Source organism: Musa acuminata, chromosome BXJ3-3, assembly GCF_036884655.1.
Source record: "Musa acuminata AAA Group cultivar baxijiao chromosome BXJ3-3, Cavendish_Baxijiao_AAA, whole genome shotgun sequence".
Taxonomy (NCBI): domain Eukaryota; kingdom Viridiplantae; phylum Streptophyta; class Magnoliopsida; order Zingiberales; family Musaceae; genus Musa; species Musa acuminata.
Genome location: NC_088351.1, coordinates 2,349,481 through 2,373,397, shown reverse-complemented (window position 1 = coordinate 2,373,397; position 23,917 = coordinate 2,349,481). Strand labels below are relative to the sequence as shown.

The window sequence follows — 23,917 nt, the reverse complement described above, 5'->3', positions numbered from 1 at the left end:
AGTTGGCAGATCAATTAGCCCATTAGGCCATGATCGTGATATTTAGTATTAAAGTTGGTAATGAGACCGAAGTAGAAATGAATTACTCGTAATTAGAATCAAATGACTCGTAGATATTTAGTCACCATTGGACTGTCTCATATGCATTATACTTGACCTTGATGAATGATAGTATTATTATCAATTTCGCTTAAACATTTTTATAAGTGATTTGAGTTCAACAAAATTGACAGGTAGTTAACCCATCAAACCTGAGTCGCGACAATAATAGCCGAAGGCAGAAGGGCATTCAACAAATGAAGTCTGATTTAACAAATGTCGATACTACGATATGGTCTAGAGTTTCAAATGGATAATTCTGACCTCACACACTAGGTGAAGGGTCTTACTGGATGATTCTAGAAAGAAGAAACCCTACATCCTAAATATAAGACTTAGAAGATCGTGGATTTTAACTTTCTTTAGCATAGGATCCCCGAGCCACATTAGTGTCTCCTTCCTGAGTCAAATAATCTAGGTGTCTCTTTTTAATCAACCCTTCTGTCTAATATTTCAAATCATACCCCTTTCTCTGATTCAAAAGAATACTTTAGAATGAGAGATTTTCATGGTGAATACTTTAGAATGAGAGATTTTCATGGTGAATTCTCTTTCGCATCGATACTCATTTGAGGTTTAGTTGGGTGGGATGTTCATCATCCTTAACAAGTTTATTCAAATTTGCTTTCTTCTTTTTGACCACGAAGGATTCCTCTACAATATACTAATTTTCTTTTTAAAAAATTAAGTATGGATATATAATCGATGATTTCTTGGCTAAACGTCTCAATGTAGTTTGCAAGAGATTCACTTTCTTCTTGCTAAATTTCATGAAGATAAACTATAGATCTTTTTGACAATTTATAATTAATAAAATAAATTAAGCTCAAAGTACTTAACCGAAGGAGTTGATAGAGTTTTGAGATAGTCGTGTATACCAATTCCTCAGCCACACCATATAGGGGTAATCGAGGAGGACTGACACATAAGTACATCAATAGTTACATATAATATCTTTTGAGCTAAGCACATCAATAGTAATTACATTCAATAAATATCTTTGAGCTACGAAAGCCATAATATTCTCATACGAATCCAGTCATTATCAACGGTCTCCAAAATAAGGAGATATAACTCTTTTGAGGATTCAGTTCCTCCCTTGTACCTTAGATAAACTGAGACTACATATGGGGCTTGAATGTGATGTGTTTGACTTTCCCTTATTTGTCATCCCACCTCATATCCTTAAAGACAATGATCCATATGAAAAAATTGCTCACTCATATTCGGAGACACCCCAATCGTAGAGTGCACCTCGGATGTCACCAGACAATTGTGCATCTCAAGGAGCTTCATGTGGTATTAGCCTGTATATGACCATGGTACTGCCTATCGATTCTGAGGAAAGTATAGGAGTGACTAAGTAGATCCCTAAAACACACCAAGGAGACAGAATGAAGATTAACTTCCCGAACGATTACACAAAATATTCGATCATTCATCATTGAGTTAGGCAATCTGTACATTATAGCTTTGGGGTACCAACTCAGTGCCAGCACTGGGGCGGGCCGATTCAGATGTTGTAATCTTGATGTATCGACTCACGCTCATGCTGGAATGGACCACCATCATTTAAGTAGATCCCTATCCATGTTTGCTATGAGTAATCATCCTTTCATGATGACAATTTAACCATCGTGTCAATCAGATTACCTATGTATCCATAATGAGGAGATCACATGAAAGGAAGTTGCCTGCACGGACAAAGTGCAGTATTAGTATGCCGATCTGAAGCCCTCTGTGAGAGCAACAACCTTCGGAGACAATTTTGGTTGCAGCTTTGATACTGCTTGGCGGATATCCTGCAAAGACCAAAATTTGTTTATAGTTTAGCTGAGTTGTGACCAAAGGAATGAGGGATGGATGGATGTTATGGGGGTAATGGGCATATACCTCAATCTTGTATCTGGATGAGAAGTGGGTCAGCAAGATGGCCTTGTTGCGGAACCACTGTGCATGCTCCATTATCTACACGTGCACAGATTTTACTTGAAAAAATCCCAACATTGGAAAAAAGCTCGGGAAATATTTCAACAGAAGCATGGGTAAAACTGTTAAAAGTGTGTTAATATGGCCAAAAGCAAAAGAAGAACGTACAGAACCTGGTGAAATTGAAAGTTATTAACCGGATGGTCTTGGAAATCCACAATCATGACAACTAGAGAACAGAGAAATACTATTACCTCGAGCAAATGCAGGTGACCATGTTCGCGTGCATGTTCGATGTCATTCTCATCATCTAAGAAGGTCGCCTGACAAATGACAAGAAGTATCTTGTGAGGTCTGAATTCACACTCAAGAAGTACAGGACTACTACTGTAATCTTGTATAACTGCCACATCCACTTGAACAAAATCCTACTTTTTCTAGCTTTTCAATTGAGAAACCATCTCACACACAAGTTGAGGTGTTTCTGTACAGCAATTTGCAAGACCAGCCTTTCAATCAGGGTTTTTAACTATTGCTCATACACATACCATTCATCAAGGGTTGTTGTGATTGTAAATGCAAGAATTTCACCAATGACAGTACCTCTAACAACCAACTCTATGATCTCTGCAAAAAGACAACTACATTCCATTCATGGATCTGCATCCGCAAACACCTTTCATTTTTAGTTACAGATATTCCTAATTGAAGCCAGCAAAATAGCCTCTAAATCCTCTGTTTTTCAAACACTTCTAAATCTTCTTGAATAAGCAAATTAATACAAGAACAAAACAGCACGCCATGTAGTATTTCCTATCATGCAATATTTAGAAACTATAAAAAGAATGCAAATGCAAGACACAAACACCATCAAATTCCAAAGGAGTACTTGGATACCATTGAAGAAAGAGGATTCAGATCTTAAAGGACAACAAAAGGATCCAGCAGAAGACTATTTAATGACAAAGTAAATAAGTTAAGGTTCGGATCCTGTTGGACATACAAAAGTATCCAACAGGCAATCCAGTTTATTCTTGAGAGTTAGTAAAAAATGTTTATGTTTAATTAAATTTGAGCTATCCTAGTGTCAATTTTGGCTGCGTTTGAGTCAATAAGATAGCGTTGATTGTCAAAGATTGATAGTGCTGGTTATTCAGAACGTATTAACCACCAAAAAATAATTTGTTTCGGGTGTACATTGATGAGTTTGAATATCCTTTTTGAAGAGATCAAACTGAACCCAAAATCTTAGATAATAAGTAGGTGATAACAAGAAAATATTGTAGTCAAGTTTTTCTTCCCTCATATTAGTAACCAAAAGTACAAAGTTCAAGTAAAAGCCTCAGAAAAGAGTTGCAATATATGAAGACAGGTCACAGCTGCTGAAAGCCTAAAAAAAGAGTTGCACATATGAATGATACGGCAACAGAGTTATCTTTGGTTGGCAAACTAGCAACCACTGTTCTTGATTCTCTTGTAGATTCCTACCAGACTTATTGTCTGAAATCTCTCCAACAGGGGCAAGTTAATCATCTATGTTCAACCTTAACCATCTTTTATGTTAAGATCCATAGTTTTGGTGTCATTAAGTGTACTCCACATATCCATAGTTTTGGTGTCAGATTAGCCCCAAAAACTGAATATCTAGGGCTGATATCATAGCTTCTATATAGCATGCCCATAGATATTTCTTAGCATCATGGCTCATTCTGATTCTGAAAAGCTTAAAAAATGTCCCTTAGAGCAACTGCAGTGTCACTGATCATTTTTGCCACCATGTTTTCATCATGTAGACATCATAAATATTTCGCAAACAAAACCTTTAACCATCAGTACAGCGAAAAGCATAAAGCATAGTCCAGGAAATTATTCAAAGAGTACAGATGAAAAATGAATACAAGAGTCAACGTCTGGTGATAAAAAAGAACCAAACCTCAGTTATAAGAATTTTCGCTCTCAGGGCATCTGCATTTCGTGGCTCAAGAATGAAATCAGAATTTGTGTCTCCTGTGAAGGCAACCTCTGGAGACAATACAATATCTGTAATCTATACAAAACATAACAATAACATTTTCAATCATTCTATGATGCAAGCACAGAAAATTTGCTCTAAAAAGATAACATAGCGTCCAAGCCACTAGAACTTCTAAAAGGAAGGTATAGTTACAAACCTCAACGCCAGAAAGCTTCAACTTTTTGATTTGAGGGCCTTTTAGGTGAGCATACTGTTTTTTAAGCTTATTTCTCACTGAATAAATGACATACCCCTGTATCATATTTGAAACTTGACATGTAAGGTACAAAATGATAACTGGCAACCACAAAAACACACTAGATGTTAGATGCCTCTGACAAGACAGTCTTCATCTGGTTCAAATATGCACCTGGCTGGGTATCACATGGTGGGTTCTGAATGGTCTGGCAACAAGGTTGTTACGTATTTCATACGTCTCCCCTAACATTATGATATCAAGCATAGTAAGAAGTAAATATATGCATGAGAAAGAATAAACAGGTCAACTGATGGGGTGCATACCCGGACCAAGTGCTACCAAATCAAGTTTCAACTCAACTTGGCTCATCCTTCTATGAATTTCAAGTAAATTCACCACATCTTCTTTGATGCATGGAGGCACAAATACTGTTGGAGGTTTTAGATTGTAGAGGCCGCGAGTTGCTAAATACATTGGAAGTCCCCCCTGCAACCATAGCCCAAGACCATTCAGAACTGTTAAACCATGGTTAACAATAAGGAAAGAGGAAAAAGAAGCTGATGACATTTTATCAACCCAATCAGTACATAAATTTGCTAAAAGTTGGCAAATGTCCATCTGCAACCATAGCCCTCGACCATGCAGGACTGTTAAACTGTGGTTATCAAAAGGGAAAGAGGGAAAAGAAGCTGAGAACCTTTTAAAAACCAAATCAGTATAAAAGTTTTCTGAGAAAATTTTGAACTATCAACTCGAAAAAAATTAATTAATAAAATAAATTTTGTTCATTCCAAGGTAAATGCCAATGGGAGCCTGTGAAGTGTTAATTTTTCAAGAACAGCAGAAAAGACTGATGGCATTAGTGATGTTATTACTATTATGTTAAGAGAAGTGAAGACAAAGATGGCTTGCCATTAGATTTCCTAGAACTAGTAGACAAAATTAATCTGCATCATGAATGAAAGATATTGCACAACAATCAGTACCATGTTACCTTTTATTTCAGTTCCAAGATGCTATAGTATATCATCAACAACTGTAAACCTTTTCTGTGACTGAAGAAAATGAATTTTTCAGAAACAGTATTTCCTATGGTAACCACTACATAGACTCTCCAAACTTTTGGAGGATGCGTTTGTATATTGTGGACCTAGAAATACACTTCCATATGCTCTATTCCAGATAAACTGGAGGATCGGTTGTATAGAGCATCATATTAAATGAATTCAATGCGCCAAAAGCAAATTTGTAGAATTTGAAATTCCATCTGATCAGATATTTAACCGGCAAAATAGTTAAAAATTAGAGTTCAAGAACTCCTGTTCTGACTCTTCTCCTTTGTTTATGTTATCAAATTGTTGGCCCACTTGATGACCGACACTAAAAACTTTCCTTCATTCATTTCACTTGGTTTCAAATATTAATTAGGAGATTCCAAGTTCTGTCCAACTAAACAAAGGACTATATTTCAAATAGACAACGAAAGAGATAAGCATTTGAATCAAGATCCACTTTTTATCGGAAGAGCATAGAAATTCCGTTTCTTGCAGACCAGCGCGAGCGAGCTTACAATGTGGTCGAGGTGAGCGTGAGTGATAAAGAGAAAATCCTGGTGGACAGCTTTAGACGGGCACCGGCCAATGTCAAACGCGACGTTCAAACTCGGGACCATAACGCAGGTCTCGTGGCCGCCTACGGAAATCCCTTCGATCGAGTAGCCTTCCACGTCCACCCCCTTCCGCTGGACCTCCGCCCTGGCCTTCCGGTACTCCTCCTCCTCCTCCATCGCCCGGTCAATCACCGAGAGGAACCCCGACCTCTTCAAGGACAGCGCCCGGAAGGGGTCTCCGTCGCGGCTGCCGCCGCCGTCGAAGGCATTGATTGACGGTGATCGATGAAGCACTGGGTGGCGATGATCGAAGGGAAGGATATGGGAAGGGAGGAGTTGGGGATTGCTAAGGGATGTTAGCATTACGGTTAGGGTTTTATCGCCAAGGGGGTTTGCGAGGGGTGGAAGGATAAGGAGAGGAGAGGACGAAGACACCGGAGACAGTAAGGAAGGAGGTGTCGGTCAAGCATCTGTTGTTCAAATGATACGGCAGAACAGTCTAAGCAATGATCCGATATAGAATTATCGGATCCAAATGAGGATCCGAACGAGGCGATGGATCCATTATAGCATGCGTCTAGGAACTAAGTAATTGGGCTATTGGGCTATTGGGCCTTAAACCTTAGCCCAATATCATAAGAAGAAGAAGAATTGAATCCAATGTCTAAGCCGAAACCATTCCGCTTTCTCCTCACTTGGACTTCGTGGGGGGCTGCGGCCGCAAGGACTTCGGAATGGTTGAGACGTCGAGCCGGCAGCGGTGGGAGATGGAGGCGGAGCTGGGCGAGATGGACCTCGACCCGGAGGACCTACAGCCCTCCGTGCCCCTCAAGAGGGTCCCCGCAGGCGATCTCTTCGAAGCGGCCCGTGCCGGAGACCTCGACCGCCTCCGCTACCTCCTTGACTCCGGCGTCAACGTCAACGCCCGCGACCCCTGGGATTCCGTCGCGCTATACTATGCCTGCCTCGCCGGCCACGTCGATGCCGCTCGCATGCTCCTCGACGCCGGCGCCATCTGCTCAGAGCGCACCTTCGACGGCGACCGCTGCCACTACGCGGCCCTCAATCTCCGCGTTCGCCGTCTCCTCAAGGCCTTCGAAGCGCGCCCGCCCCCTCTCGCCCCCTTGCCCGCCGCCCTCCGTGACACGTTTCTCTCTTGCGCCGCCAACCGCCGCGCCTACATCGAACAGTGGGAAGCTGGTGCTGGCTCGGCCGCGTGCGCCGCAGGTTAGTTCCAATCTTCTCGTGTAAAGTTCCATCCTTTATTTACTTATCTGGTTTCCATTACTGAAATTGAAGGCGTTGCTCAACACTTTCGTAATTTCTTGCTCTTCTGGCTAATTACGAACGTTTTCCACTCGCTGTCATAGTTCACATTATCATAGGCATATGATCATTCAATTTATTTTGATAAATTGGGAGCATATAAACTTGACATTGTATATTTATAAGAGATTTGCAAGCGTAGATATATAGAAGAGCCCACTGACTAATTGAGACCTGTCTATCTAATCTTTCAAGTCGGGACTGGTCCTTCTATCGGTTATGCCTGCATTGTCAGCTATGGCTATCTGTCTGGTTGAGTGATTTTCTATAGAGGGCATTTACCTCTTTATCTTTTTTAGGTTGCTCATGAAACTAAAGACTCGTTTTTGTAGAAGTTACCGTGCACTTGGAAAGAATCTAGATACAAAATACATTCATATTGGAGGCATAAGAAGACAAAGAGTTGATAAAAGAAGGGGAAGGTAATAAGTGTATGGATCATATCAGAAGGTGTCTATCTTGATGAAATAGGCGATAAGAGTTGGAGATCCATAGCGGCTTTGACATCTGATTGACCAATTAATAGTGCTTTAGAATGTCGTGCAACCTCAAGTATTACTCTAAGATAATCCAAATGAACTTGGAAAACATTAAGAGGGAACGTCACCACAATGCCATGTAAAGATGGTAGATCCTGTCTAACCTTCAGAAATCTACTGGTACTTGATTGATTGCTAATGCTATACATGGTAGCCAGGAAATTCATTGGTGAGTCAAGGGGGACTTTAGAACATTTAGACATTGCTGACCAGATCCAACTTATATTAGAGAAGGAACAGTTCCAAATTTCATGATATGGCCACATATCCTCTATATAATGATGTTGTAGCCTTTTTTATGGATATTAAGTAAGGTGCAACTATCTAGTGACTAGTGATTTGCAAACTGCCAAAATTTAGGAACCTTGAAATGTACCACATTCAGGAACAAGAATGTTAAATTAGCCTCCGATTTTGAGTATAAGATGTATGTAATGTAAGTATCAACTGGCATTAGAGAATATAACACCATATAATCAGATGTCAGTATTTTGTGTACATTTATTATAATTTTCAAAACCTTAGGTACTAGTTTGAATGACACTAACAAGTTTACTACTGGGTGAATAGGTTACTTACCACCGAGTGATGGATCCACTTCTAGTCCCTTACCCCCAGATATTACATTCTATGTTGATGGAAAACCAATTGAAGCTCATCGGGTTGTCTTAAGTGCTCGGTCACCATTCTTCAAAAAGAAATTTGAGACAGATTGGAAGGACAGAAAGGAAGTGAGATTCTCTAGCCAAAAATTGTCTTATCATGCTTTGTACAGTCTTATTCACTTCTTCTACTCGGATAGACTCGAGGTTGCAGTTGATGACATGGAGGATCTTGCTCGCACATGCAGAGCCTGCAAGTGTGATGAATTGCAAAATATCTTACAGAAAGAATTGATTCATCAAAGATATGCAGAGTATAAATCATTAAAGGATGTTGATAATTCTCAAAAAAGGTTCATCTTGCAAGGTCTCTCCCTGCCGGAGCAGGATCGGCTTCCTTTTGCTCTACACCGCATTCTGCAGGTTTCTCTTGCCAACTCTTGTGGGCGAAACAAGGATAGTGTTGACAGACATGAGATACAGATGAGCCAGCCGAGCAATGATCTGGCTGACATTTGTATAAAAGTTGGTAGAAGGATCTACAGGTGTCACCAGGTAATCCTGGCCTCCAGATCAGAATATTTCAGGGCGAGGTTGTCTCGGATGACAGATTTCCTTGATGGGAATAATGAGCTGTCAAGTTTCACCCTTCCATTTCTTGAAGAGCATGACTTAAGTACAGAGGCCTTTGAGAAGATGATTGAGTATATGTAGGCATGCAAATTGCTGTAGCTTTGTTGGTTTCTTTAATTCAGATCTTTCTTGCTTCTAACACATCTTATAAAACTTAGGTACACAGATGGCTTGAAAGATATGGAACCTGATCAGGTACTACACTTACAATTTGTAAGACAAAATGAGGCCTAAAGTGTTTAGGTTTCTTCTTGATTCCTAATTCTGAATAATTGTACAGGCTGAAGAAATATTTGATGCTGCTTCAAGATACTTGTTATTCCCTCTTAAACGTGCTGTTGCAGATGTGCTGTTACCACACCTAGAGCTGGTCGCACCTGCTGAACTTTGTCACTGGCTGATATTATCAGACATGTACGGTCTCTTCTATTTAGCATTATTTTGTGATGGATGTCCCCTGACTTCCATGCCTGTTCATCCAGTCAAAGCTTGTGCCTATCTATGTGACTCTAATACCCACTTTTTTTTAATCAAGTAAATACATTAATTTCCTTGCGTGATCACTGACTTTAATTGGCTATGAAGCATCCTTCTTGGCAGGTGTCACAAAGTGCACATGATTAGCCATGGCTCATGAGAGGAGATGCAAGATTTATAATTTCGATTTCAAGATCAAGTTCATTTAACTTTAGACAGATCTAGAAGTATCCCAACTGGGTCGATATCACACAATAGATATCATCAGCCATAGACTTCATGACTGTGACATAAAATATATTATCATTCTTCTGAGAAGCCTTAGTGATATGACATCTTATTATATTTTCATTTCTTCCTCCAAGAAATCCAGATACGGGTCCTCTGGTACAGATAAGAATAAGATAGTAGAAAGGTTAGCATAAAGTCAAAAGTTAATTGATATGTTCACTTATCAACAGTAATTGTGACATGCAATGTTCCCTAAGAAGAGAAGACCAGAATTTTAGTGTAATGCGAAATGGAAATCAAGTTTGCTGCTGTTACAAATTATGACAGACATGCTTGATAAAGGGTGCCCTGAAGAATTTCTTATGTTATATTTAATCCAGATAACAATTTAGTGATATATCATGATGTGGTTTTGATGAGAAAGTTCCTTATCTTTGTGGATGTTGAATTTTTATTGCCAGTAAATATGAAGGTTTTCATTGAGAAAGTTACTTCTCTTTGCCGATGTTAAACTTTTGTTGCCAGATAAATTGAACATGTATATTCATTTATCCACCTATCCATTAGTGTGGCTTTAGCAAAAGTTGATTTGATATTGCTAGGCCCTGATGGTATTGAATGTGCTCAGTTAATTTTTTCTGCTAGGTTCCCTTTACGTTGGAACTTTTGTTAGTGCTCAACAATGTTATCCATCGGATATGATTATCAATTCCTTGTATCCAAATTTTTTTGTTATTCGTAGAAGTCCAAATTAGAGCCGAGATGAAATTTCTATTTCTTAATGTTTGTATATTCTAAGGCTGGTCTCTCATGTGATGCAGGTATGGTGTTTTGAAGATAAGAGAATATTGCCTAGATGTCATTGCTTGTAATTTTGAGACTTTTGCTGACACTCGTGAGTTTCGGGCCATGCTTTTGACTTTCCCACCACCATCTGGAGACTCCTCTTTGAGGACTACTCGCCCCAGCGCTCCAGGTTCTACAGGTAACTCTGATCAGGGCAACCTTCTCGATGATTTGCGAGAGAAATGGTTGGAGGCCGAAGCAGCAGAGCTTGACAAGAGAGATGAAAGTGCAGCTTTATTTGACAAGCGACTAGAAGTGCTTATGCTCGTAGCAGAACGAGAGGATAACGAAGTTCACAGTGATCCAATAGAAAGGAAGCATTTTGATCAGGCATCCCCCAGGGTGTAACTTGTGTTGTATCATCAGAATCCCAAATGAGTGGATTTTTTTCTTCTCATTTTGTTTGTTGTCAAAGTGTAAGATAAACCATGGTTCTAGAATTATGTTCTCTTATTTTCTTTTATTTGAGGGCATAATAAGATTAAGAAAAAGAAGGAAATGAGAAATGGGATTGTTTGCACTTCTCGCTTAACTAGATTGTAGTAAGTGCTCCATGCAGTGTGTGAATGTATTGTCTGCACCCATTGATAGTGTGCCAAATCCCGGCACTTTGTGCTTGTGTATCTGAAGCATAGTGTACCATGAGCAAGAAAGTAAATTTGCTGTGTGCCCTGTATTAGATTTCAGTCGTCAGCCACAGTGGGGAACTCTAATTTATCAACCACCTGATATGTAGTAAATATTATTTTTGGCTGTCAAAAGGAAAAGTAAATCTAATTTCTGATGAAATCATCTCTGCAATTGCTTCTCTCAAAATAATTTTTTGTCTGCTGTTAGGGTGTTGTTTCTGGTTTACTCCTCTTCAATAGCCAAAATCAGTTCTTTCTTCGGATAATGTCTTTTTTCCTTTTTTTGTGAGGCAAGAACAAGGCTGAAATCATAAACTGGAAATGTAAAATTAAGGCCAATACTACATTGTGGTTAACACAACTTATTTAGGTAACCTCTAAAGTAAACTCAATCTTGTTTTGTAATCCAATAAATACTATGTTTACAAGATAAATCATAAGTAACATAATCCAATACCAATATTGCATGCCAAGATATATTCCTTCAAAAAAGAACACTTTTTTTTTTTCCTTCATTGTTCAGAAAAGAACACGAATTATCAAAGAACAACTACATCAAAAAAAGAAACCTACAAATGCATTTCAAGCCTAAATCTTTCTTTATTCTCTCTCCACCCTATCGAAAAGTCAGAAGTAGAAAAAGCAAAAGCATAGACTATCGACAGTAATCTAGAGAAAAATATAGATATTACCCTACCAGACTTCTACTCTATTAATATGTAAACAAAATCACTCTCCATTGATTCCATTGCCATTTTCTGTCTGTGAGGTTTCAGAGGCAGCATCATCAATTGTCAGGTCTCAATTGCTCCGTGCAACAGTACTTCCATCTTCACCATCATCAGCCGACAGCTCCCGAAACTTTAGCTGGAGACTCGCCAGTTAAGAGTTTCCTCTAGGCTTCCCCAGACTCCAATACATGATGCTGGCAGTAAGGGCAAGGATCATCTTCTGGTTTAACTGTCATAAGCCATACCATGCAACAGTAAACATCCAATTTAGAGATAAAAGACATTGGCTTCGTGGTGACTCCTTCGTAGGGTATTGCACTTAGACAATTGCAGCTACTACTCTGTTCATTCCCATGAATGATATCAGGTCTACCAAACAAACTAAGATGACAGCGCATTGAAAGCAGATTGGGTCAAGAAGATTACGTGATTTTAAACTGTGCCGATTCTAGTAAACTAGAGAAAGGAAGATCTACATGGAGCTATTAACAGTTCATTTAATCTACCAGGTCTGCAAACGACAACATGCAAATATGAAAGTAGCAATCCCAAAAGAATATCTTAAATAAGCTGATTTTACCTCAATGATATCCTCAGGCAACAAAAATACAGAACATCCAAGCTTTCTCGCTACACTGATAATGTATGTAGCATTCAACATCTTTTCCTCATCTGCAGCAGGATGTTACCATTAAAGTGGGGCAACATATGATTAGAACATTTTCAATAAAGAAGATGTGATTCTTCCCAAATATTCATAAACTTTTTGTCCCAAGGCCAATTCGTTTTGCAAAAATCACATAATAAACAAATCTTAAATTTGGTTACTAATTAGTAATGATACCATTTACACCCCGTGTAACGAGCTTCCAGTTTACCACGTTCGGCTCCACAGCACTAAGAAGCTCAAGGAAAAATATTCCACTTGACAAATTTTTATCCTAAAAAGAAATAAAAAAAGAGAAGAGAAATAAGAGTGCATTATCGAAACAGCTTGCTATCCACGCAAGATGTATTGAGACTTGACGGTACCTTGAAACTCTCCATTCGAGAAGTTCTGCCTGATTCCTTGACTTTATTGTTGGCCCAATCTAAGATACCAGCATCTGATATTTCTTTTCCTCGGGTGTGAAATCTCAAGTTCTTTAGAAGTTGAAGACTGTTGAAACGCATTAGCTGCCACAGATAAGCTGAAAAATGCACAATGAAGGGGTCTTGTGTGTTGTTTTGATTTTAGGAAAAAGGAATTCAAACAAACTTGCCCAAATTATCAAAACAGGCTGACAGCTGATCAACAAACTTTATATGTAAGAGAGACATCTCATTTCATAGTTAATATGATAAAAAAAAGTTCATTAACGATAGTGATAGTGGTAGACAGACAAGGTTCGTTTTGAAATGTTTTGTTGATCATTACTCAGGGAAATGGAAGTTCCGACAAGCTAGTCATCTGCAATCTGCCAGTGCAGATTATGATAAAAGCAACTGCAGCAAAAAGAAAAACAAAACAAAGGACATCTACTCTTGCAGCAAAAACACAAGTAAAATGGGAGAACATCTATTGTTAACTAAAAGGCATAAGTAGGAGTTTTCCACATCAAAAGTATTGGAATCACTTTCTTGACCTCCATGAATGAAAAATTATGTCCAAGAAATTAAAAATTAATTTAGCATAGTCATATAGACTAAACAGGGGTTGTCCACATAAAAATTCATAAAACCTTTTCCTATATGCAAAGCGTTTGAAAGAAACTGTACATATTGTAGACAAATCTGCAGCCATGTTATAAAGCAACCTCAAAAGCCTATAAACCAAACAAACAATTTTTTCTAGCTTAATATGCTTATTATTAGTAGAGCCATCTTTTGGTGTTTCTTTCTTCCTTTTTCATTTCATGGTGTGGAACAGCCAAAAAACACCCAAAAAAAAATGGAGTTCAGATTCAGCCACGCTGATTCCATCCTGGATGGCACCTACATTTCAACAAAGGAAATGGTAATGAGATCCCTCTAGTACTAAACAGGTATAACCTTTTGGAATGAGCTTTTTCTTTTACATTTTAGTAGTTTGCTGCAAATTTTAGCCAAGTAAACCATAGAATTAATCATTTCAAAAAGAATAAAACAGTTGTAAGATTCGCAAGAAAGGGCTTTTCTTTATTGTTTCCTTGTAGCAGCACTTCCGTAAATGATCTTCGGCCTTCTTGGTGCATTGCTCCCTCTTTCTCATCCTCTTAAAAACTGCATTGCTAGCAACGCATAGCTGACGGTGTCGTTGTCATGTTCATGTCACCAATCAATATGAGGACAGTTTAGTGCACAAGGTTTCTGCCAGTGTGGGGCCTGAGGAGAGTTAATATATTGGTATACCTTTATTCCTACAAGCAGAGAGTTGTTTCTGTGACTCAAACCAAAAAAGTACCTTGTCATGGTTCCAAGGCTTATCATTTGTCAATTAACATCATGGTGTGCCACAAAAAATTGGAAACATTAGAGAAGAAAGTACAAGGATATGAGGCTGTGAAATAATGTTCCAAACTAGTAGTCTAGTAGTATAGCAACTTGCAAAAAGTGGATCATTGAATTAATTAATCAATAGTCATAAGTTAGAATTCTCATGAATTTAACAATGCATGTTAGATAGGTCAGTGATAAAATATTCTTCAAGGAAGATTAGCTTTACTTCATCATGCATTAGGCATGACTGGCACTGTATTAAATACGAGGATTTGGTGAATCAGCATGTAGTTGTGCTGTTGAGATTAATGTCTTTTCATAACATATTTCATTATTTTTTTATGCTTCTAGAAATCTCTCTGATTCTAGGAAACTTTGAGACAGTTGAACAAACAGTTGCATGACCTTGAACTGCAACCAATAAGGTAGAACTTTCCATTTGTGGATTATCCTTAAGGTTTTCAACAAGTCACTCCCTTAATTTACACTGGATAGAAATAAGGTGCTTAGGACATAGGAACCAGTTTTCAATTTTTTGTCAAATCTCCAAATGGACCTTTTTTATTAGTCGCATGCCATATACCACATTCTAACTAGGTTGGAAAAGATATAGAAAATACAGGCAAGATAAGAGAAATATGTAAAACAAGTATAACAAGAAAATTAACTAAATGGAACAAAACACAAGTGCTAAAGGTCTTGAAATAAAAACAACTCACCAAGAATAAGCTTTTTATTTCCTTGCACAATGTCACTGCCAGCAACATTTACTAGTGAAAAGTTCAACCGCTTCCCAACCTTTATAACTTGGTTGCAGTTTTCAACTTTTCTAAAGGGCATCTTAATTGGAGGCTTTGTTGCCTGCCTCCAATTAACTGATCCTGGAGACACTTTGTCAAGTGCTTCCAAAAGAACCCATCTGCAAATATCTTTATATTAATAAGGAAACCAAGCGAGTAAATCATCTTTTATTTCAGAGCTCTTACCCATTCCTGATATCCTCAAACAAATTGTTAACATATGTAACAATTCCAAGACTGTTGATCCATAATTGAAAAGCTCTTTCTTCCCGAGAAACTTGGATGTCACCAGGCATTGTTTGTGATAAAGATATATATTTATTGTCAGAGGATAAACCATTCCTGCATAGAACACATAATTGGCATGCAGCATCCTAAAAGAAGCATAGGTTAATAGAAAAGCAGCTGCAAGTTCTAACTTATGCTGAAATATTTGTGCAACAAATGCAAGGTTCAAGTTGGGAGAGCCTTCAACAATGTCTTTTGGACTCAAGTATCTTTCGCAACCCAGCATCTCAGCTTGTTCAATGACTCGTTTTGCCCTTTCATTACGATCTTTAATATCCAAAGTTTGTGAAAGCTCAGGGGCAAGAGCGTCAAGAAGGTAAGCATAGGCCCTCCCATCCTATAAATTAGATAAGCTCAAGGAGCATTAGAGTTAAAATAAATTATGGACAAATTATACAGAAAGAGAATAACAGTATATAAAAACCAGTTGTCAAAGACCTAAGTTTTCATTTATGTAAGTGCAATTGCCGAGATCCCACTTGATGGAAAAATAATTCATTAACAACTAGCCTAGTATTATGTGACTTAAATTGATAAGTTTATCTAACTCTAATATTATCATAATCATCCACCAACTTCTGATGTTGAACCATTCAGACTTTCACAATCTCCTCCATGCAAAGGCTTGACACCATTGTCAAAACCCAAAATCCAAGACTTCGAATTGTGCTCAATCGAATAATGACTCCATATCATATCATGATGTGGATTTAGTCCCATTCATAGATAGTCTTTTCCGAACTGAGCCCTCTTGTAACGACTAGAACTAGATTCACTGTGATACCATTTAACTTGACAAGATAAAATAGAATAATCATTAAATTAATGAACCTAAAATCTTGTGGCCCAATATTACAAATGTCTAAGTAATCCAGTAAACTGAATTACTGAATTGTAATCCAGCAAACTGGGTGGGAAGGCCTCTGACTGGATCGTTTTAATTATAAAAATAATAATAATAAAACACTAAGTTATTGTCTGCGCCTGCCATCGCCTGCATCTGTCGTCCCTCGCCGCTCACCACTTGCTAGATACACCTCGTCTTTTTCTTTCTTTTTTTTCCTTCTTCCTCCTCCTCATCATCATCCTCCTCCCTTTCTTCCTGCTTCTTTTCCTTGCTTTTTTCTTGCTCTTCTTCCTTCTTCCACTTCCTTCTCTCCCTCCCCCAACAGTTGGCGGTACATTCCGGTGTACTTACACATAATACATCGGAATGGACCAGGCCCATACTAGTCCAGCCATGGACCAGCACAGGTCCTGTAACTGAAACTGCAAACCTTGCTGTGAAGTTTAAATTCTTTGCTAGCAGTTCCGACATGATGCGAAAAAATTGATCAGAAAATTAGAATCTTATATAATGCATACAATTAGCATGTACCTTCACATCTGAAGAAAAATTTGTCACAGTTTTTTTGTAGCCTGCTCTCTTGAGATGAAAATTCATCCATTTTAGCAACATCTTTTCTGGCGCTAGGCTCATTAGTTCCTCCACATCCTATAAATAAAGAATACCAGATTGGAAGTAGTTTATCCATGCTTTATCATTTGCTTTAAAACATCAAAAGAGAGTATAAAAAAAGGCTGTCTATTACTTGACCTTGTTGTCATCAACCAACTCCATGAGCTGAGGTGTCTTCTTGAGGTTAAGATCTGCCAAAAGTTTTATCTGATACACGATAACCGGAAAAATTATGATTCTTTGGAGTTCGGACTTCTCAAATTATGGTCATCGTTGCAACTTGCAAGTCATATCTTTTCAGAAAAAAGAACTAACCTAACTCAATAAACCACCAAGTTCAAAGCCACGTGATATTCCTAGAGTACCTCATTTTAGCAATGAACTATAGGTAAACATATTGCAATGTCATGACCGAGCCCAATTGACTTACTGACCTAATAACTTGGATATAATTGGCTGAAGAACATGTGATCCAAAATGTTTAAGTCGAATTCAGTGGTAGCAGATAAATCTAGCTCTATATATTTGTTATCCACCACCAAAACTCCAGACGTGGGAATTCTGGAGCATCACAGCAAACATGTTCGGTACGTACCTTTATGATCTGAAATATCAACCCAAGCACCAAATGAGGCTGCATGAAAACAAAACTTCTTCAATCTCACTATTAGAACTGCACCGCAGATTAGTTGGCAGAAAGTAACATATGTAAATTGAAAAACAATAGATACAAAAATATTCAGAAAATCATCCCACAGAGACAGTGGACAAAGCGAAACAAAACCTATGGATGGTTCAACTACTTTCTTCAATATATTAATTGCAGGATTTAAATCATCCTTTAAGACATGAAAATTTTCCGCTGACAAGCACACAATGAGTTTTTTCATAATCCAATCAACCTTTGTTAAGATGCTTCAATAGTTAAAGTGCACTAAACAATGATGTAAGGTGTCTGCAATTTAAAGAGTGATAATTCTATTCATTTTTAAGTATGACAGAATACAGGGACAAACTTTAAATAATCATTTTTAAACCTTCTTCAGTTGGTGTTCCTCATACAGCAAGACAAGCAAGAAGAGACATAAAGCTCACCAACAAATAAGTTTGACAAAACAGCCATTTTTTTCTTCATAAATGCTGATAAAGAAAAAAAAAAAACAAACTCCAATAAAAGGTAGCTTATATTGAATGGAAAATAATCTACTTACTCTCCCTTCTATTAAGTCCTGAGGTCCAATATTAACTACAATGCACCCAATAGCCTTTGCAGAATTCAAGCAAAGAGTGTGATTCTCATTCCTCTCCCAGTGGTTAAGTCCTTGTTTGGTATTGATTGCTCTCTCATCTATAGTCCCCGGAACGGCAGCATTGATTAATTTACTGAAGAAAATTACGAAAATAAAATATATCAGATAAGAAAGCTTTTGTTAGAAACAGCTGCCAACATGAAAAATGGTCTTAGTAAAAATCATATATAACATAGGTAACATAAGTTTTTGAAATAACTCAACAACATAGGTCTGCCTTGCTTACATGTATATATTTGTGTTTCCTGAAGTTAAATATGAAAACTTAGATATAATACTCCATTTTAGTCCTATATCGAAATTGGGTAAAAATCAGGATTGACTAATAAAACTATCATGGGTGCCCTATTCTTAATTTGATTTTAAATATTTAGGCCAATTGTTGAGGCTTGTTGAATCGGGTCATAATAAATGGTATCAAAGTCGGCTTGAGTAGATGGCATTGGACATTGGTAGAGTGACATATAGTATCAAAGTTGTCTTAACATCGGCACAGAGAGGGTCTTATGAGTGTACTATTATTAACTTAAGCTTTAAGCATATGGGGTTTAGTCCTATATCAAAAGTGGAGAAAGACTTGGATTGACATATAACAATCTCATGGATGACCTATTATTAGTTTAAACTTAAGAATTTTGGATCAATGGTTCAATCTCAATAAATTAATGAGTCAATTATCTCATTCAATATTTCATGCTCAATAAGTGAATGATAACAACCTACCATAGAAGAACTCCATCTTTAACAAGATTGAACAGATCATTTGTTGCTGGATCCAGTGGCAGATACTTTTGCAAGAATGGGTCTTCTCCAAGATAGTTGTTGATGTGTGCAACATAAGACGCCTTCTCTGATTCATTTATAGTGTGCAAGTGTGTGGTCGTGGTTGCCTTCAAGAATGACCAGCAGCCCTTCACACTGCTTGATTTGGGTGCTACCTTTGCTTTAAGATCCAAATACACCTGTCCAATGCATCAGTTTCATCACAGTGAGACCTGCCTCTGCCCCCTCAAAGACAAATTACGATCGACCAAAGAAGAAGAAGAATAACTTGGGATTCATGGATCTGAATTACCTGAAGGAACAATTCGAAGTCTACCTCACGGTTGGTATCCGGGTAGGATTCGGCTAAGAAATTAGCAATCTCTGGTTCCATGACCACCTGATTCAGGCCCTTAAGCTTTCCCATCAGTGGAGGCAACACGTTGACTGTCACATGACCCATCTCCCTTTTTGCCGAAACAAACTAAGGAAGCCAATGCAGCCGCAGAATCAGCAACAGAGTTCTCAAATCAAGAAGCAGCTTGAAAATGGATCAAACTAGAGGAAAAAGAAGGCACATTTCCCGTCTCAGGGATCGCTTACCTTAGACCTGAGGCGTCGAAGCTCCACCTGAGTGAATTGGTTTTGGAGCCAGGGATCAGCGACGAGAACACCACCATACCCCAACATTCTTTCTCGATCAAATGAACTTCTTTCTGATTCTACGACTCTCTCCGACCAAAGCGCAACCAAAATCTCCGATCTTGGAGCCGACTCAAATCCAAATCACACAAGCGAGCACAAAATTTACCAATCTCAAACGGGAAAAATTACAACTTTCCTCGAAACAAACCTGATAGTCATAGTTAAAGCAGGAGTCGAGACCTAGATATTAACTCATAACCCACTAAACCGATCTAGATAGAGGGCGGAAGCGGACCTGTGGGAGTCGAAGATTTGGCCGAAAGTGAAAATTACAACCCGCAAAACTGCGACTTTGGAACTTTTCTCTGGGGTTTCTCCGTACTCTGTGCTCGAAGTTCCTTCTTTCTTATATATACCTTTGGATTCTCCGCTGGCCCCAATCTCGTGGGGTGATGGAAGAGAAGATCCGGGGAGGCACCCGTCCGATTCGGTTCCTTCCCCCTCGGAAACCCATGACGGTGTCTCAAGGACTACTCCACCAATCCAATTCAGGCAAGGATAGATGGATTTGTACTCAGGCTCCTTGCTTGGTGGATGTGTGTTCGATTTTAAACTATATGAAGACTCATCACAACATTTTCTTTAATTATATAGAGGCAATGCAACACTGAAAACTACTGAAACAGAAATTTAACATGCAATTTGGTACCTTTGATCGCTGACACCAAGGGGCATGATTAGAAGAAGGCGAGCACCTTTCCAAATCTCTCAATGGATGTTATGATCGAATAGGAATGAAGCCCACTTTGAAAACAATTTGTTCTCTTCTACTAACATCTGGTATAGGGTGATGGCGTATACAAAAGACTATTGCCAGCTGCAAGAGAACTACAAGGAGATTGCTCAGTGAGAGATGGAAAGGATGGAAGCGTTGGAGGAAGAAGAAGATGTTAAGATATATAGCTGCGATGGCTCATTTACACCCAATTCTTCTATTGCAGATTTTGGGTTCTGTGTGCATGACAAGGTAGGGTGGGCACTAGATGAAAGATGCGAAATGTGCGTGGCAAATGGAGCTAAGCACATTGAATGCAGAGCTATTCTAGACGCGTGACAAAGAACAAAATCTGAAGGATAGCAAGATCTCAGAATACAGGAGGCAAAACCCCCATTTAAACAATGTATCACAACTCCATCCAAAAGAAGACCAAAACAACTGAATCAAAACAAAGCCATGGCACCGAACGTGTGGAGATGCTATAGAGCAAACATCAGACCGCCCGAAAGAGCCAAGACGAAGTAGTTTAAGAGACCAACACGGGCGCTGTATGAAGTACCACCGGTCCTCGACGACTCTGAAGATTTAGGAGCAGAAACAATTCCACCGCGGCTTGGAGTCGAATCCGATGGCTTTGCAGGCCCCGGAGCAGGGGCGGGAGCTGGTGACAGAGGTGGATCAGTGCTGAAGATTGCCAAGGGAAGTAGAACGCGACCGATCAACCGGGACGGTCGAGTGCACACTGCTAGATATCTTTGATCTTGACCAAGACGAAATGATATGAACGAGGTCAGCGGCTTCTGTGACGTTCGAAGTGTACTGCCCACCGGCGAAGGTGTTGACAGGGTTCAAGTTGCTGAGGTTCCTAAAATCGGAAAGCGAGTAGAACTTGGGGAAGGTAGAGGAGTCGGATCCTGAGTTGGTCTTGATAAGGTTGGCCAGAGTCGAACTCTTCAGTAATGCAAAGGCTGCGTCCTTCGGCACAAAGATGGTGATTCCTTGTTCGGAATTGTTAGCTTGGTTTTGGAAGGTATCGATGACACGGGTCTGTAGAAGATACTTGAGGAAGGAATGGAAAGGACCAGTGACCGAGAGAAGTGCTGTAAGGTTTAGATGGAGTGGGGCGGGGCAGGGGCTAGGGAAGGGGTGGAGGTTGATTTGGTGCAGGGGGTGTTTGCGCTGTTGCAGGAGAAGAATCGAAGAAGCTTCAGCGGCAGCTCATATCAGTTGGAAATTGAAAGAGAACCTACAACTGATGTCCCGTCTGTTGCATCTATAAACTATTTCCACCTTGCACTCCACCCCAAGTCCTAACGCTGACTTTTTGATGAGATGGGACAGAGTCTGTAGATTCACACAATCTTGTCTCATTTGCAAAAATGTCGATGGATCCAAACCACTAATCCTCCCACAGCAAGCAACTGCCACTGGAAGCAAAATCTGCAGCTATTTCCCTTGGTAGAAGAAACATGAGCTGATGCTGCAAGGAAAGTGCATGAATGGTTGTCTTTGTGAGAATTCTTGCTTAAATAAAAAAAAGAAATAGATTTATTATTATTATTATCATTATTCGAACCTTCTACAAAATGTTTCAAGGTGATAGATACATCGGGTCAACTAAGCCGACTCTGGGATTCGAAGTTGTACGTTTGGAAACTGGAAATGGTTTCTGACCATATTGACTTGTGTGTCGGCTCGTCGTAGTGCTTTGACTATATTGCTGTGATCTTCTTCTTTTCGACGCGCCCAAACGCGACAGCGCCCGTCGTTATGAAACCAGGAGTAGCAAACAACGAGCTCGCTGCCCACAGCAGCAGCGGAGTGAAAGTTTGATCGCGTGTATGGTCTCTGTCTCTACTTCTATATAATCCCAAGCAGCTGCCACTCTTTTCTCCACACCAAACCTTCTTCCAAAACATTCCGACTTTGCTCTTTCTCTCGCACTTCAGAGTGCTTCCTGTACCTAAGGGTGTGTTGGGTTGGGTAAAGCGAAGATGAGCGTAGAAATATTGGACGGATCGACCATTCGCGAGTTCGTGGAAGACGAGGGGGCCTTCAATGGCTCGGTCGAGGAACGGTTCGCGAGCCTCGACATGGACCACGACGGGCTGCTCACGTACCCGGAGATGGCGAGGGAGCTGATGAGCCTCAGGGTGCGCGAGACCCACTTTGGCGTGGACGAAGCGGGGTGGAGCCATGATGAGCTCCTGCAGCTATATCTTGGCCTCTTTGGTCGATTCGATCGCGACGGCAATGGAACGGTGGACTTGGAGGAGTACCGGGCTGAGATGAGGGAGGTGATGCTGGCGGTGGCGAGCGGGCTGGGGTTCCTGCCGGTTCAGATGGTGGTGGAGGAAGGCAGCTTCCTCAAGAAGGCTGTGGAGAGGGAGTCGGCGAAGCATGTTGTGGCATGAACGAGTGTCCCACCAATCTAGTGTCTTTTTCGTGTCGAAGACTTTGTCACACAGTGTCAGTCTTTTGTTACTTTCATTCCCGAATGTTGTCTTCGCGAAGAGAATAAATACACAGTCTTCTTCTACTCCTTATAAGAAAGACTGCTATACTTTTTCTTTGGGTAATCATAAAGGAAAATAGCATTACGTTCGCCGCAATATTATACCAAGCAAGTCGTATATAAGCAGACAAAGTCAGACACCAACACAGCACATATATTGGGCAGTGCCAAATGTGGTGAGTGTACTCTCAGTTCTTCCTAGTTCTTGGAACATAATGGGTTGCCAGCTGAGACTGTATAACCTTCTTAGTTTCTTCATAAATTTGACGAAATCCTCCTGATATTGCTCATCAGCTGTGGCTTTTCATTTCAGGTGTCTGAGACTCCAAAAACGCCACCACCCCGTGCACATCCTACGATCTCATCAAGGGTAGATAACCTAACCCTCCCCGCGGTTACCGCTGAGGATCTGCCACTTCTGGGCTTGTTAGAGACGAGCTGCTTGAAAGGCCGGTCCACGACATATGTGGACACTGGTGGAAGTTCGATCACAAGAGCATGAAGACACCAAACAACTTGCCCACAAATGTTTGAGAAAAAAGACCATGCAAACATGCCGATGGATGATGCTGTCGATCGAGCAGACAAAACAGTATACAGAATACGTGATCTCCTTGCAATCCAAGCTTTGAGATTGTTCCTACGTTCGATGGTGGAACTTGTGGCCGTAACGGGGTTCGGATTCGGGTTCGAGTGGCTACGTTTCAGCGATTCGGATTCGATGGAAATTTTCCGGGTATTGGATCTGATGTCGTTGAATGCGGATCAAGTGATTTGAAAGAAATAGGTTCGCAGAGACGCGCTCGTTGGAAGTCCAAAATTAAAGAGAGAGGAAAACCCACCAAATTAATGGCTCCTTCCGTGTTCCTCCGCCCGACGACCTGTATGCGGCATTCGGTCGAGCGCCAGCTTCTTCTCTCGCCTGAACCGGAAGAGAGCGCGAGAGGCCAACCATGGTCGGGACCCACGTGGACGTCAGGTACAGGTCCTCCTTCCCCACCATGCTGGGTGTGGCCACGGGAGCCTCAGAGATGGCGCC

At 39.9% G+C, this 23,917-nt stretch overlaps 4 protein-coding genes and 1 pseudogene across 5 annotated transcripts; 2 read left to right on the top strand and 3 right to left on the bottom strand.

Moving 5' to 3' along the window:
* Window positions 1-1,487: 1,487 nt before the first annotated feature.
* LOC135632363 (tRNase Z TRZ2, chloroplastic-like) lies at window positions 1,488-6,318 on the bottom strand. 2 transcript variants are annotated; one of them, XR_010494687.1, is made up of 9 exons: window positions 5,812-6,318; window positions 4,565-4,727; window positions 4,413-4,483; window positions 4,200-4,295; window positions 3,962-4,075; window positions 2,283-2,351; window positions 1,993-2,067; window positions 1,753-1,901; window positions 1,488-1,683 (listed from the first exon to the last, which is right to left on the bottom strand). XR_010494687.1 is itself a non-coding variant. In XM_065140872.1 (8 exons), the coding sequence occupies exons 1-8, from the start codon at window positions 6,211-6,213 to the stop codon at window positions 1,815-1,817; spliced, it is 1,077 nt and encodes a 358-aa protein (XP_064996944.1). In that variant the 5' UTR covers window positions 6,214-6,318; the 3' UTR covers window positions 1,488-1,814. The 2 variants fall into 2 exon arrangements, 1 of the variants encoding a protein (XP_064996944.1); XM_065140872.1 differs by having other exon boundaries at window positions 1,488-1,901.
* A 216-nt stretch (window positions 6,319-6,534) lies between these two features.
* LOC103976982 (BTB/POZ domain-containing protein At2g04740) lies at window positions 6,535-11,024 on the top strand. The gene is made up of 5 exons (XM_009392363.3): window positions 6,535-7,077; window positions 8,286-9,027; window positions 9,109-9,145; window positions 9,231-9,364; window positions 10,480-11,024. The coding sequence occupies exons 1-5, from the start codon at window positions 6,585-6,587 to the stop codon at window positions 10,850-10,852; spliced, it is 1,779 nt and encodes a 592-aa protein (XP_009390638.2). The 5' UTR covers window positions 6,535-6,584; the 3' UTR covers window positions 10,853-11,024.
* Window positions 11,025-11,610: 586 nt separating this feature from the next.
* On the bottom strand, window positions 11,611-19,677 carry LOC103976983 (fimbrin-5). Its single transcript, XM_018822689.2, has 14 exons — window positions 19,544-19,677; window positions 19,254-19,424; window positions 18,902-19,140; window positions 18,080-18,251; window positions 17,464-17,502; window positions 17,007-17,075; window positions 16,788-16,904; window positions 15,541-15,746; window positions 15,308-15,463; window positions 15,041-15,240; window positions 12,897-13,054; window positions 12,709-12,805; window positions 12,445-12,536; window positions 11,611-12,093 (listed from the first exon to the last, which is right to left on the bottom strand). Exons 1-14 carry the CDS (start codon window positions 19,628-19,630, stop codon window positions 12,016-12,018), a joined length of 1,881 nt encoding a protein of 626 aa, XP_018678234.2. The 5' UTR covers window positions 19,631-19,677; the 3' UTR covers window positions 11,611-12,015.
* Window positions 19,678-20,839: 1,162 nt separating this feature from the next.
* Window positions 20,840-21,581, bottom strand: LOC135632700 (fasciclin-like arabinogalactan protein 7; annotated as a pseudogene).
* A 667-nt stretch (window positions 21,582-22,248) lies between these two features.
* On the top strand, window positions 22,249-22,916 carry LOC103977364 (uncharacterized). Its single transcript, XM_009392858.3, has one exon. It carries the CDS (start codon window positions 22,358-22,360, stop codon window positions 22,775-22,777), a length of 420 nt encoding a protein of 139 aa, XP_009391133.2. The 5' UTR covers window positions 22,249-22,357; the 3' UTR covers window positions 22,778-22,916.
* The last annotated feature ends 1,001 nt before the right edge of the window (window positions 22,917-23,917 follow it).